The sequence below is a fragment of the Haemorhous mexicanus genome, chromosome 1 (assembly GCF_027477595.1).
Source record: "Haemorhous mexicanus isolate bHaeMex1 chromosome 1, bHaeMex1.pri, whole genome shotgun sequence".
In the NCBI taxonomy this organism is placed as follows: domain Eukaryota; kingdom Metazoa; phylum Chordata; class Aves; order Passeriformes; family Fringillidae; genus Haemorhous; species Haemorhous mexicanus.
The window spans coordinates 147489166-147503477 of record NC_082341.1 but is presented as its reverse complement, the minus strand read 5'-3'; the positions used below and the strand labels follow the sequence as shown (position 1 = coordinate 147503477).

At 45.8% G+C, this 14312-nt stretch overlaps 1 protein-coding gene across 4 annotated transcripts; it reads left to right on the top strand.

The window, feature by feature from the left end:
* Positions 1-4355: 4355 nt before the first annotated feature.
* Positions 4356-11332, top strand: LRATD2 (LRAT domain containing 2). Of its 4 annotated transcripts, none has more exons than XM_059866902.1 (2): positions 4356-4517; positions 5332-11332. In XM_059866902.1, the coding sequence occupies exon 2, from the start codon at positions 5337-5339 to the stop codon at positions 6231-6233; it is 897 nt and encodes a 298-aa protein (XP_059722885.1). In that variant the 5' UTR covers positions 4356-4517; positions 5332-5336; the 3' UTR covers positions 6234-11332. The 4 variants fall into 4 exon arrangements, with proteins under 4 accessions (XP_059722885.1, XP_059722903.1, XP_059722893.1 ...); XM_059866920.1 differs by having other exon boundaries at positions 4378-4534; XM_059866910.1 differs by lacking the exon at positions 4356-4517 and adding an exon at positions 4775-4874.
* Positions 11333-14312: the final 2980 nt, after the last annotated feature.

Below are 14312 nucleotides of genomic sequence, written 5' to 3'. Positions count from 1 at the left end.
ATGGGGGTCTCTCCTCTATCTGCAGTTTGTCTAACTTTCATTTCTTGAATATATGGTAAGCCATGCTACACTATAAGGAATAGCAAAGATCATATGTGTAGAAGCACACAGATGTCAAACTCTCTACAATGTAATCAAAGATTTATAGGCTAAATGCAGATAAAACTTTCCTGACGCCAGAGGCCGATTATCTGTCTCATGTCAAATATGAAACTCTAGGTTCAGAAACACCAACATTCTACAATATTTGTCAACATTTTGAGGTACATAAATTTTCTGGTTCTCAAAATTCCTGATATTTCCCCTGGAGACACAAGCAGAACCACTGAGTAGTGCCAGCATGTTTCCCACAGAAGCCCAAACTCATGTCACAAACTCTCACTTCTGCATCCATGAAGCCTGGCCCAGCAGAGACAGCAGTATGGCAGGGCTCTACCACAGCAGAGACCAAGAGGAGCTGATATCTAATAGCATCTGGGTTACACCAGTCATGCAGGACATGTGAGACCCAGAGGTCCAATCTCTTTCAGCGTAGACATGGAAAAAACTCTCTCATGAACACGTCCTAAAACCAAAACTTTCAGATCTTTCTGGTGGGTCTGTCTGAATGGCTCCAGATGAAGATACTGCATGATTGTGAGACATCTGAATATTCATTAGAGAGGACCTCAAAGCACTCTCATCCCCTTCTTGCATCTGATCTAAGAGATGTTGTCATTCTTTACTTTTCTTTCAGACAGATTGAATGGGTATTTAATGAGTCCATACAAAGCTGAACAGCTTCAGTGGGACAGAGAAAGCAAGACTTGCTCAAAAAGAGCTTAGTCTGGTGGCTTCCAGTACCCTCCCAGGGGATATCAGTTCAAATTCCTTCAGTGAGATAAGAGACTTCAACCTTGGTCTTTCATACCTCAAGGAAGCAATCTTAAATATTAATGCTTTTTATTAACTGATGTGGCATCATTTCCTCTTGTGTGTGAGAAAATCCAACCTCATTAAAGCACTTAACCTTGGGAGAGTATTAGGGTGACACAAGTGAAAGGAAGCCCCATATTCCAACAGCTGTCAGGATACTCTCTGTCCCATTCCCTACCATCTAGTGCTGGCATGCCACGTTGGATGAATGTAATTTTAAGCGGCATTCCTGGCTTTACAGGACCTTGGTGCCTGATTCAGGGATGCAGCTTCCACTGGAGGACAAAGAGGTCACAAAAGAAATGAATCCAAATACCCTTGGAGGACTTGGCTGTGGCTGTCATGGAAGGACACCATCCATCAAGTGACTCCCAGGTCATACACCTCCCTCAGTTAAGGACATGATTGATTTCTACAAAACTCCATGGAAGAACTTCCATGGACTTCACTAGGAAGTGGTTTATTTTTCCAGTGCCCCTAATTCCACCATGGTGTTTAAGCACTCTGCTTCACTAGGTCTATGATGTAGAGTGCTTACATGCCAAATGGAGCATAGTTTATCTCAGTTCTCATAAAACTCTACTGCAAAAAAGAAATGGAAGCCATTAAATAATTCAAGGGTGTCATAGCCATCAGCTGGCTGAATACCTGTGAAACAGAATGTGCTTACAGAATATGACACTAAACCTTGTCTTACTCAGAAGCACTGCTAAGAAAAAAAAAAAACACATAGCAAGACTTCTTTTTCTCATCCTGGATATCTTTTAATAACAATAACAGTGTGACCACAGCAGTTCATATCCAAGTAAGGATGAACTGTGATTTCAAATCAATATCACCTTTTCAATCTCTGGATGTAAAATATGCATAAGGTTGCAGTTGGAGCAACAACGTGATGCACTGTTGGGACAACAAAATAACTGTTACATCTGATTCTCAAAATTAGCTTTAAGGCAACCACGACTAGCACTACAAAGGCCCCTGGGGGATAGCAGCTAAATAGATTAATAGAAGTCACTTGCTCCATAGATGTCCCACAGTCTCCAAGCCAAGAGGTGCAGTCCCCTCTGTATGCACCAATGGACTATATGGCCAAGCAACTTTGGCTTCCCAGAGAGCCCTCCAGCATGGCAGGTGTTTTTGCCTCAAAAGGGACTATCAAAGTTTCAGGCAAATCAAATACCATACAAGGCATATTAAGACCCACCAGAACAGTATTTTTATGTCAGGAACCTGTAGATGTGTTGCTGAATTCAACAATAGATTGAGAGCATATGGATGTGAAGTTCAGCTGTGAAAATGTTGGAGGGCTCTTGTAGAGCTGATCAAGAAAGATCTCACATAGATTGAACCCTGCTTCCTTGCTGTCTTTGTAGGGACTCAGATAAGGGAGCTGCTGGAATGAGCCCACTCCAGAAGCAAAGCTGTGTTTTGTCTGGCGTGGAGCTTTCTCTCCAAAAGAGAATTTACAAAGAAGAAATTCTTCTGCAATCTGAACAAGAAAATGACTGGAACCTGGGAGTGACCCCAGGGAGGAATCACACCTAGCAGTGCGGGCTTCCCTGTTGACTTCAGTATGTGTGCAAGCACGGCTGCTTTTAGGCTTAGAGATTAAGCAGAAAAAGTTTTAACCATCATAATTTTAGGCACTGTCAAAGTAACATATAGGCACTGTAGATTCTTTGTGGATTTTCCACCCAATTCCTCACCGGTGTATGCAGTAAGCCATTACGGATGTGGTTTACAATACAAAAATACTCACCAAAGGCTTCTTAGCCTAGAAAGCAGCAGATTGAACAGACAGTATGGATTCCATGAAGCAGTCATGGCAAGGAAGCTCAAAGAGATCTAAGAGATTAAAGCAGCAAACAAGATGCAGAAAATTAAGCATTGAGGTGAAATGAAGCAGACAAGAAAAAGAGAAGGCATGATAGAGAACTGCAAATCTTTGTAAATGTGCATCAACACAAAAGTGACTGCCTGGGCCATACTGAGTTTCCACTCACACACAGACACATCTTTCCACCATTGCAGAAGATTCAGAGAGAAACTTGGCCTCAAACACAGGGCTGCCAAACATTTTAACCAAGTATAACTGGTCTAGAGATAGGAAGATACAGTGCTGAGAAAAAGCTTCCAATAGAAACCTGAGAACATAAAAAAAATCACTTCTATGTTCAGTTTAGCTCCTTGTTTTAGGATACTCTCACACATGCCCATCTTTAATTAGTGAAGCAATTTCACAATGCCCTGACTATGAAGCAGAGCCCTCTTTTGTCCAACAGCAGCTATAGAGGAGAGGAACTGCAGGGGGAAACATGGAGTGCCCAGAAATCATGTCTAATTCAAAACATTTTGGACATTTGCTCAACCTGCCTTGATCCAACCCTGCCACAGAGGGTACATCTAGTTTGGTGGGATGTGAAAGAAACGTGCACTGCTTGAAAACACACTGGGATGCAAACCAAAGTGCATGTGTGTCGGGGCGGGGTGTTTGGGAGGTTCATGTCAAGAATGTTCCCATGGACATAGCCACCAGCTGAATCCAAAACAGAAAGGTCCTGATCTGGCTGTCACTGCTGCAATTGCTTGCAGTGTCCCACCATCCCAAGCAGTGCTCATCTCCCAGTCCCAGATGGAGCAATTCTTCTCACCCCAATAGGCAGGTCTGTATTTGAAACCACGGAGATGTAGAATCTGATGGAAATCGTATTCTTTGAGCCTATGGGCAGTGCCCAAGGCCCTGGTAGCACAACAATTGTTCCTTCATTTGCCGCTATTTAGTGGATACTCAGAACAGCAGTTGCAGTTGGGCTTAAAAATTACAAGACAACAGACAAAGGGAATAAATGAGAGACAAAATTAAAGACATTACTCCTACATCCCATAAATTATCTCTGTAGTCTATTTTAACAGCGTGGATTTACCAGTGTCTGTTAAAATAGTATGAAAAATAAACCCACCTAGCACACTAACTAGGCATTAATGAAAAAGCAAAATATTGTTTTGTGTTCTCCAAAACACAGAAAGCAAAATATTCCCACCAGATCTCATAATGCCTTTCCAGGGGAGAAAGAATCATAATCTTCTATATTGAAAAATAGACTGAGCTCTTGGAGTCGGAAAGAAAATAAATTAATAAACCTAATTACGCACTCCGCGCATGGAGGAATCGAAGGCGTTAAGCCAGCCCAGGAGAACCGGGCGCTTTGATTGTGCTCACTTAACAACTTCCCCGTCACTGTGCGCGGCCCCAGGGAGGCACCTCCTGGCGCTGCCCCCGGGGCAGCTCCGCGCCTCCGCTCGGGCACCGCGGCGCTCGCACGGCCGCGCACCGAGGCTCCGCTTCGCCTATCGGCCCCGTCCCGGGCAAACTCCGGCTGCGGAGCCTCCCCCCGAACACACCGGCGGGCTGGGCTGCTGTGGCACCGCTCCCTTAAAGGCGCCGCGCCTGTGCGAGTTGGGGCTGAGCGCGCTGCCCGCCCGCTGCCCGCGCAGAGCTGCGCAGCGGCGGCGCCGACAGCCCGCGCCCGACCTCCGCCTGCCACCAGCCTCGGCGGGGAGCAGAGCGCTTGGCATGTAGGACCGAAGAGAGAGAAAAGGTGCGGAGCGGAGGGAGGTGAGGGGGAGGAAGCCGGGCGGGTGGGGGGGGTGGGGTGGGAAGGAAGGGGAAAAAAAAAAAAGAAAAGAAAAAAAAAAAAAGAGCTGCCTCTTTAAATGCTGGGGGCTGAGCGCTTGCCGGGGCGTTCGTGGCGGATCCAACCTCCCTCCCTCGCCTCGGCCGTGCCTCTCCGGGGCTTATGCCCAGCCGCGGAGCCGGCGGCGCGGCGCTCGGGCGCTGCCGCTGCGCGGGGAGCAGCAGCCGCTCCGGGCCGGGGCCATGATCCGGGCGCGCCGCCGCCCCGCCGCCTGCTCGCCCTGAGCCGCTCCCGGCGCCGCGCAGCCGCCGGCCCCGCGGGGTAAGTTCGCGGCCGCCCGGTGCCGGGGGAGGGCGGGGAAGGCGCACCTGGCCGGCGGCCCGGAGCGGCTCACCTGGGCGGCGGGGGGTGCGCTCTCTGCCGTCCCTAGTTCGGACATCCCGACCTCCCTAGGCGCTCGCAGCCCCTCTCTAACAGGTGGCTCAGTGCCTGCCCCGCTCCCCGGCGGCTCCTGCGCCTCTCTTCTTCTCCTCGCCGCCGCCTAACAGGTGGTGGTGCCGCCGCCGCCGCGCCTTCCTCCGCACAGGTAGGGAAGTGTTCCTCTTCCCCCCGTCCCCGACGGGCTCCCGCAGCCCCGGGGCGCTGCTAGAGACTGAGCTGAGCGGGGAGAACCGGGACGCCTGCGGAGGGGGGAGCCGCGCTTATGCCCGCGCTGCTTCTCTGGGAGCCGCTCACCCGCGCCCGCCCTCATGGCCCCGCCGTGTGTCTGTCGTTGCAGCGGGCATGGGGAACCAGGTGGAGAAGCTGACCCATCTCAACTACAAGGAAGTTCCCACTGCCGACCCGACAGGTATGGACAGAGATGAAGGGCCAAGGATCGGGGTCTCCTACATCTTTTCGAATGACGATGATGAGCTGGAGCAGCAGCAGGATTCGGTGCATGACCTGGGGGGTGAGAACCCTGCCCTGCAGCCCTACGATCCCCAGCTGCACGAGGTGGAGTGCTCAGTCTATTACCGGGATGAGTGTATTTACCAGAAGAGCTTTTCAGAGGAGGACACGCAGCTAGAGGAGGGTGATGAAGGAGGTGGGGGGCATCTGAGCACCTACACCCCGGAGAACCTGCTGAATAGGTGTAAGCCAGGTGACCTGGTGGAATTTGTGTGCCAAGCCCAGTACCCGCACTGGGTGGTTTATGTGGGGGATTTTCAAGTTGTGCACCTCCATCGGCTGGAGGTGGTGAACAGCTTCCTCACCGACGCCAGCCAGGGCAGACGCGGCCGCATTGCCAACCGGCTGTACCGCTACAAACCCCTCAGCCCGGCCGTGGTGGTGCGCAATGCCCTGGAGCAGGTGGGTTGCAAGGATCGCGACTTGAGCTGGAGAAACTCGGAGTGTTTTGCTGCCTGGTGCCGATACGGCAAGCGAGAGTTTAAAATCGGCGGGGAGCTGCGCATAGGCAAGCAGCCCTACCGATTGCAAATCCGGCTGGGGGACAAGCGTAGCCACACGCTGGAGTTTCAGAGCCTGGAGGATCTGATCATGGAGAAGAGGAGAAATGACCAGATCGGTAGGGCTGCTGTGATCCAGGAGCTCTCCAGCCACCTGCAGGCTGCAGAGGAGGAGGAAGAGGAGGATGAAGACCATCATCATCCAGGTGCTCAGACTGCTGTGGAGTAGCAGCCTCAGCACCACCATTCTGCTTAGCCTGGGTGATGGGGATTAAAACTGAAGGCTGCGAAATTGAGCTGTTATAAGCCCTTTGGGTTGCTTCGGTGCAGCTTCATTCCAATCACATGTGAAAGGAAGGGGGAAAGCTGCTTAAGTGTCTGCTTTAGTGCTTAACTCCTTCAGTGCTTGATGATAAAACCCCTGAATTAATATTTGTAGAGGATAAAACTCAGGGCAATTTTACCCCTCTCCTCTCTCACTTCTTTCCCTTCTTCTCTGCCATATTCGCACATAGCCTTTTCCTCAACCATCTGCCAGTAGGCCTGACCCTAGAAGATGCTAAATGCCTTTGACATCTACTTATCAGCAGAAGTTAATAGTATTTAATGCCATTAAGAAGTAGCCAACAACTTCCAGGCCATGACCATGTAGCTCTGAACACGAGGATATTGTTTTCCCTTCTCTGCTACTGTTTCTCTTCAGCTGTGGCTTCTGTTGGTATTGCAAGGAGCTGCTCCTCGCCTGGTTCAAGGCTTTGTGGGTTTGGTAACCAGTTCCCCAGAAGGTGTAAGGCAGAAATCGACACTGATTTTAATGGAAAGGGTTTGATGTGCCTGACGCCTTCTTGATTGATAGGAGGTTGCAGGTGTGCTGGGGCACCTTCTCCTTTGCCATCAGCATTTGTCTTTGGGGACAGAAGATGTATTTGTTGCCAGCAGTCCTAGGGAAGGAAGTTTGCCACCCCAGTTGTACACTCTGCACACTGGTGTGTGTTGGGACTCCTACAGGCAGATGCTGAGCTGTGTCAGGGCTCATTACAGGCTGCCTTGACTTCTCCTAAAGCAAGTGGCAGAGCTCCTGATTATGTCTGTTATACACAGAGGCAGTAGAGGCAGGTTGCTTATGTGTAAGAGTATGTCTTGAGTAAGCTGTCCCTCAAGAGGGTGACCTCTTGGCTGGGTGCTTCTGGCTGTGAATGTGCCATAGGTTCTGTGCCACAGTGAGTGCAGCTGTGATGGAAGGGAGCACAGGCTGGAAGACTTTACAGGGCTTAGGTGTTCCAAAGCAGTTTCCTCTTCATTAGGGATTTTGTGCTTCTTTTTTTTTGCTAATTTCTATGGTATGCAGCTGAGCCATAGCATTAGAGGAGAGGACATGCCTCCAAAGTTGTGCAAGTCCCTCAGGAAGAGGGAGCACAATGCTGCCTGCCCTGAGTATTCGCTGAACTTTTATTCAGCTGTTGAACTGATCTCCCACACAGGCAGCACTGTCAGATCTTTGTCCTGGGATCTGGGGTGTGTGAGCAAGCACTGATTTGGAGGCAGTTTCTAATTCAAAATTCCTTCCCCTTAAAACTCAATATGATGATGTGAACTTGAAGATAAGCTTGAGTTCATTTAAGTAATGGAAACGAACAGTGTGATGTAAACTTGAAGCATAATTAATATGGTCTTCCCCCAAGCTGTTTACAGTTATACCACAAATAGCAAAGTACTCCATGTCCTTTCCACCTCTGTGACAGGAGCAAAGTTTGTTGTCTAAGAATAGGTAGATACAAGCTTTTGATTAGTTAAGACTATATGAAGCAACTTTGCCAATTTGAGCCAAGTGGATTGTGGTGTCGTGTGTTCTGCCTAAAATATACAAGCTAGGATTTGGCCTGTGAAACACAAATCCAGGGGAGGGTTTAATACCAAGCTCCCTTAGAATGCTATAGCTCAGGTGCCTGCACTGTGTGGTTTTTTCACCAATATGCAATTGAGTTATTCTCAGGTTACTGTGGTTGTCAAGCAGATGTCTAACCCTGTTTTGAAAGCATATCTACCCATATCTGATTGTGATAGGGTTAATATGTGGATGTGGGCACACAGGTTTTATACAACTACTAGTAACTACTGAAAGCTGAAATGATCACTGAGACAGCCTGAAAAAGAGTGAAGGAGAGTCTCTCTGTTGTACTTCTGACTTATATGAGACAACAGATTATCTAGACCATGAGCAAATGTCTAGCTGTGGTTTCTTTCATACTGAAACCTTGTACATAACAAAGTTTATTTCACTGTGTAATATAGCTGTGTAAAATAATATTTTCCTAGAGATATTTTTGGAAGTTTAAAAAAAACCCCTTCATAACCTTGCATTTGAAAGTAAATTGTTATGCACTTATTTTCCAGTTCTCTGAATGGGTTTATTTTTCATTCATGATCTAAAGTATATTCTAGGTCATAAAATATTGAAACTGGTATAAATGTCAAATATTATGTATCTACAGGGTACTAAACAGTAAACTAGTTGTGAAAATATTTTTCCTTTGTGTCTGAAACATCAGAACTATGACTCTCAGCCATTTCTCTCCTTCTGAGATATTCTGAATACTCTGGCTTTGTTTTCTGTTCCTTTTTTCCTGTTTTTTTCTTTTTTGTTTTGTTTTTTGGATGATTTTCTTTTGTTTGTTTTAATTAAAAAAGGACCAAATCTGCTTGGGAATGGAGAGCAAAGCTTCTTTGACCAGCTGAAATCTTGTCTTGTGCTGATCTTGGTGCTTCTCTGTACCGGTCATGCCTTTTGGGATAAATTCCCCCACAGGCACAAGGCCTTAGCAAAGAATTCCAGAGCTTGCAGTGCTTTGCTAGGACAGAGAGTGGAGGAGGAGCTTGCCTCACAGCAGAGTTTGGCATGCATTCTGCTGTGTTATAAAACCTCCGTGCTCCTCTGGCATACAGGTGTTTGATATTTGGAATCATAAAGTTTCCCTGCAAGCTATGTTTGGGAATTTATTGTACCCTGATATTCCATTATGTGTAAAAGTAAAAAAGGGTGGAAAGCTTGGCATTTTTTAAAATTTTGCCTGAAAGAGGGCTACCTCCATACAGGGATTTCTTATTCCAGCAGATAAAGATGCAGCTGTTGAATCTTTAACAGGCAGGTCCTTTTCCCCTACTTGTTGATTAGGCAGTGTTATTTAATAGGTGCTACTAAACACCACTGCACACATTTCTAAGCAGTCTGGTTTTAAAGCCATGGACCTGTTATGACCTGGATGTGAGAAGAGAAATTGCTGTAGGAGCACATCTCAACTGCTTGGTTTCTTGCCTTTGCTCTTCTTTGCCCAGGTATTGTCTGCAGAGTAAGCTGGGATTTCTGGAGCTTGATTTAAAAAAAAAAAAAAAGATCTCCCAGGAAAACTGACTCTTTTGTGTATGTGTCTACTTTTACATGGATCACAAAAGAGGAAAGGAATAAAGTTCTCTGCATGTACTTAAACACAGAGAAATGCAGGTGTGCTCCTTCTGCAGAGCTTGTGCTTCAGCAAAGGTGTTAAGTCTATATTGAGTTTAAAGTTTTGAGTAGGCCGTACCTACTGGAGGCCACTTGAGAATCAGTAAGCCTATTCTTGTGCTTGAAATTAAGTGTATATTTACATTTTTTTATGAATGAGGGTCTGGAATTTCAATAAGGTGTCTCTGGTGGGAGCATGGAGCTTCTGAGGTTGCATAATCAACAGGGGAGAATAAGTAGTGTAGTGACAGCTGTTTCTCAAAGGGCCTCTTGTCCAAACAGAGCTTGTGGAACCCCACCCAAACTTTGGCCTCAGTTTCCCCCTGGAAATGCAGGAGCTGCACTGATTTGGTGAGAGGTGTGTTACACAGCAGTTGTAAGCTAAGCTGGTGATCTGCTGCAGATTCCTCTGGTATCTTTGTCTCCTCGTGCTTGAGCTTTCCCTTGCATTTTAACATATAAAGTTAATAGAATTTGTTTTAAAAGCCCTTTGATTGTGCAAACATTAATCTATATGAATTTACTCATTTGGGCATATCTACTCCTGTGAATATCAATATGCACATGTGAAGGCTGGCAAGGCTGAGCCCCAGATGTGTAAATGCAGCTCCAGCTAGGAAATGTAGATGAGCAGTCTTATTTCCCTGGAGTATTGGTGTGTTTGATGCAAATAATGCCTTGAAAAAGGCGTTGTAGTAAAACCTACAATTATCCGTTGATTGAGTAATTTTAAAAACACAATTTAGACATTCACCTTCCCTGGCAGTGAACAAAGACATAAACTGAAGACTATTTTGTTATCCCTCATTCTGTGTGAATGCAAGGTATTGATTACAACAACTCTAGAACTCCTCTGGCCAATGTGGTAGGCAGTTGCCAAGCAGGCAGGGAAAATTCCCAAAAGCTATTTCAAAATCTGTATTTTCTTACTTGGAAAAATACATTCTTCAGACTGAAGGACCCTAGACTATGGAAGTAAACTTTAAATTGTTTTGTATAAATGAAACCATAGGCAAACTCCTTTTGTTCATTTGATTTCACTATTCCACTCAGTACTATAATAGGTGATATTGTGTGATTAATCTGTTTCAGATTTTGAATGTAATGGTGGTTTTCTTTTCTTCTTTCTGTTCTCCTTTGGTTAAGTTTTACCAAAGGTCTGTCTTTGGGTATGTGAACTGTGTTGTCGAGTGGCTTCCCCCTTGTGCTTTTCTGACAATTAACAGCACCAACCATAAAGCTAATGGCCATGTAGGAACAAATATTTTTTGAAAGCAAAATTTAATTTTGTATAGGAGATCAGAGACTAGTAACTAAGAAGAGGTAGGAAATACGTTGTTTCCAACCACAGTTTCTATTTGTAAGAAATCTACAATTAATTGAGAATGTTTGACTACTCTTAAAAACCAGTGTGCAGTGATAAGGCAAGGAGTATTATATCATGGGCTTAGACTTTCAGATTAGGCTTTTTCTTTAACTGTGAGTAGGAAGAAATCAGGGTGATTTTGAACACCGGTGGTTTAGATGGTTTAAATTCCTTTGCATTAATACTGGATTAGAAGCTTTCTTTAAATGCACACTTGAAATTCCTAACATTGTAACACTTCATGAAATCATCCACAATAAGAAGTGTAATCACGAATATGATTTTTTTCCACCATGAACATTTTCTGTAAGCTGTCTTTTGTCAGTAAATGTTGAATTGTTAGTGCAAATATCTTCTTTTCCTGAGAAAGAAGTACACATCATTGATTGTACCATTTCCTTCAAAATGAAGGGCATTTCATAGTAACTCAAAAGAAATAAAAGATTTATAGTGTCTTTTACAACCTTTCTTTCTTTTGTTTTTTTTTGAATAGCATGTTTTTCACTAGCTTTTGGAAAAAAGTTGTAATTTCTCATGATGGATGCATCAGACACAAAACAATATTTTCACTGCCTTCACACATCAGATCAAAATCTAACTCTTTTGTTGTGTTCTTGCTTCAAAGAAAGAGGAAGAATAATCTCTATAAAAGGCCAGACCATCAGATGCCTAATAGGTGATAGCTGTATTAAATCCAATGAGGATCTGGCCCATAATTTAATTTTTAAGTGGAAAATTAATTCAGCAGCAGATCATATAGTATTAGCTGGCAGCAGGGCTTGTCTTTTCTGCCAGCAACTGCTAAAGGAACAGATGTAGTGTCTGCTAGAGGGAGAAACGAGAGAACAGAACTCACAGGGAGTTTTTGGGGAAATCTGAACAACTGTTCAGTTTGTGTGTTTTGTCTCATGGCAGATCCATGGCTGGTGTGAGATCATTGCTCTACCCACACCAGCCTTAGAGACATTGCTTAGTCAAGGTGACAAGGGCTGTGTGTTGTGGGGAAGTATTACACCCATGGAATAACCATTCTCAATCCATTAAAGCCTTCCGCTGGATGCATATTCACAATGGCAAGACAATGACACAAGCAACAAGCTGTACTTGTCCTCAAGGTCCTGCCCACAAGGAGCTATTTGAACCTCACACAAAAGGACTGAGTCAGCTCTGGCAGGGTTTCTTTGAGTGAAACCATCCAGAGGAAATCTAGCTGTAACAAGATGAGACTTCTGCTGGAAGTATCGGTGGAGATTTAGCTCTTCTGAGGGCAGCAGCTGTCCGTGACAGCTGTCTTATAGGTGTGAGAAAGTGAGACAAATTTTTATATCAGAGACAGCAGCTTTCAAGGCTCAAGGCTGCAGGTGTGAATGTACCATAACATCGAATTTGTAGCTCTGGTATGGACTTAGGTGACTTTGAACAAGATGTATGAAGCACCCGGCTGTTCTCAATGTGACTGCAAGAGTGCCTGAATTTTCAGGTGTCTGTACTAGATTTGAAAACATGAAGAGCCAAAAATGTGATTTGGGTGACTGGATCAATATGTGAAAATCCCTTCTCAGCTATCACTTAGCACTGAACACTGGAGGCCACTGAATTCTGAAGCTTCATACTTTGACTTCGTTTTTGTGCATGTGTGTTTATTTAGTCACCACAGTGTTTTCTTGAGGCTCTGGGCCTTTTAATTTTTTTTCCCTGAAGTTTCTCCACATACATAAAGCAAAGAAGTCCATGCATTCTCTCACAGCCTGTGCCCATAGAGAGCAGTGGCTGCTTCCAGAATGTATGTGACATCAGATATCAAAAAGAAGCATCTTGAAGAGGACATTTGCATTGCCCTTTTATGTCAGAACACACCTGAGCTAGAAATAGGGCCATTTAAAATGCAGGTACTGGGACATGGATTATGACAAGGTCTCTGCACTCCTGCTAGTTTCTCTGAGCACTGGACTTATACAGAGAGTTTTTCTCTCAATTCTCTCTTCAGTGCACTGTGGTTCATTCCCAGTACAACACCCATGAAGGCCCACCCCACACAAATCCGGGAGTGATGGGAAGATTGAATCCCCATAATCCCCAGGCAGAAAAGGAAATCAGTTTTCAGCCTTCATCTGTCCTGAAATTCTGCTCAGGTCTCTAGGATACTGTATAAAATCCTACTGCTCACCACAAACATTGCCATTGTCATTGTAAAGGAAGATGCTCAAATTTCAATTTTTTTCCAAAGAGCTCTGCATTGTGGCAGGAGGCAGTGCCTGTAGCCAAAGGCAAGGTGCCCAAGGGCTAGAGAAGAAAGGAAGGGAAGAGGGAACAGCAGACTTGCATAACCATGGCAAATCCATAGTGGTGGAAGGCACCTCTGGAGCTCCTGTAGTCTGCCAGTTTGCTCAAAACACATGCAACTACAGCAGGTTCCTCAGGGCTGAATCCAGTTCCTGTTGTTCATAACTCAAATTGTGGAGACTGAGGATTTCTTAATGCAGCCTTTCACCACTCATATGATGAAGGCTTTTTGTATTTGAGTTTTGCCAAGGACCCCTTGATCATCCATGACACCTCTGCTTGGCTTCTTGCACACAGGAATGGACCATTCTCTGTGTTCTGGTCCAATAAGCAGAGACTGCCTGTCCCTCCTTCAGCTGGAGGGTCAGCCTCCCCTGTATCCAGGAGAACATCTACTCAGCCTCCTTTCCATCATCTGTGTGGCTCCAAAGTGTGCTGAGCTCCTGCTGCAGCTCCTTCCCTTGGTCACAGAGGTGCTTCATCAGCACAGACCTGCAGAAAAGGGGTCCCAGGAGCACCCTGCAGCCTGAGATTGCACAGCTGGGTCCTCCCTGTGGCAAAGGCCCCAACCTTCCAGTTGCTCTCTCACTCTTACTGAGCAAGAGAAGATGGAAAAATTCATGGGTCAAGATTAAGACTGGGACCTCAGTGACCCATTACTCTCCCGGTCAAACCAGACACATAATGGGGAAAATTACTTGTACTGTCAATTAAAATAGGTTTGAATGGTAAGAAAGAAACAAAAAAAATAAATCTTTCCTCCCTTTTCTCTATGACACTAAGGGGAGTAGGGGTGGACATGGGCTATGGTGAGTCTCTCCCAGCTCCTCTTGGCTGCTCCCCCCTTCCTTCCCCTTCTCCCTGTCCTGGCATTGGGTATTCCCTGGGCTACAGGAGTGTCTGTGCTCCAGCTGAGATGCTGCCTGAGGGGGACCTCTGCTCTGGGACTGCAGCCTCTCCTGCCATCCTCCTTCTCCAGACCTCCTCTTTGGTGTCCCTCTGCAGCTGCTCCCTCCTTGGATGCCAGTGGCACATCACACCATTGCTGAGCATCTCTGTTGCTCTCAATGGAGTTCCTGGCCCCTTCTGGGCAAGTGAAAGCCACTGTCAGCCACAACACAGGCTTCTCCCAAACACTGGATCCAAGGTCTAGTGGAAAT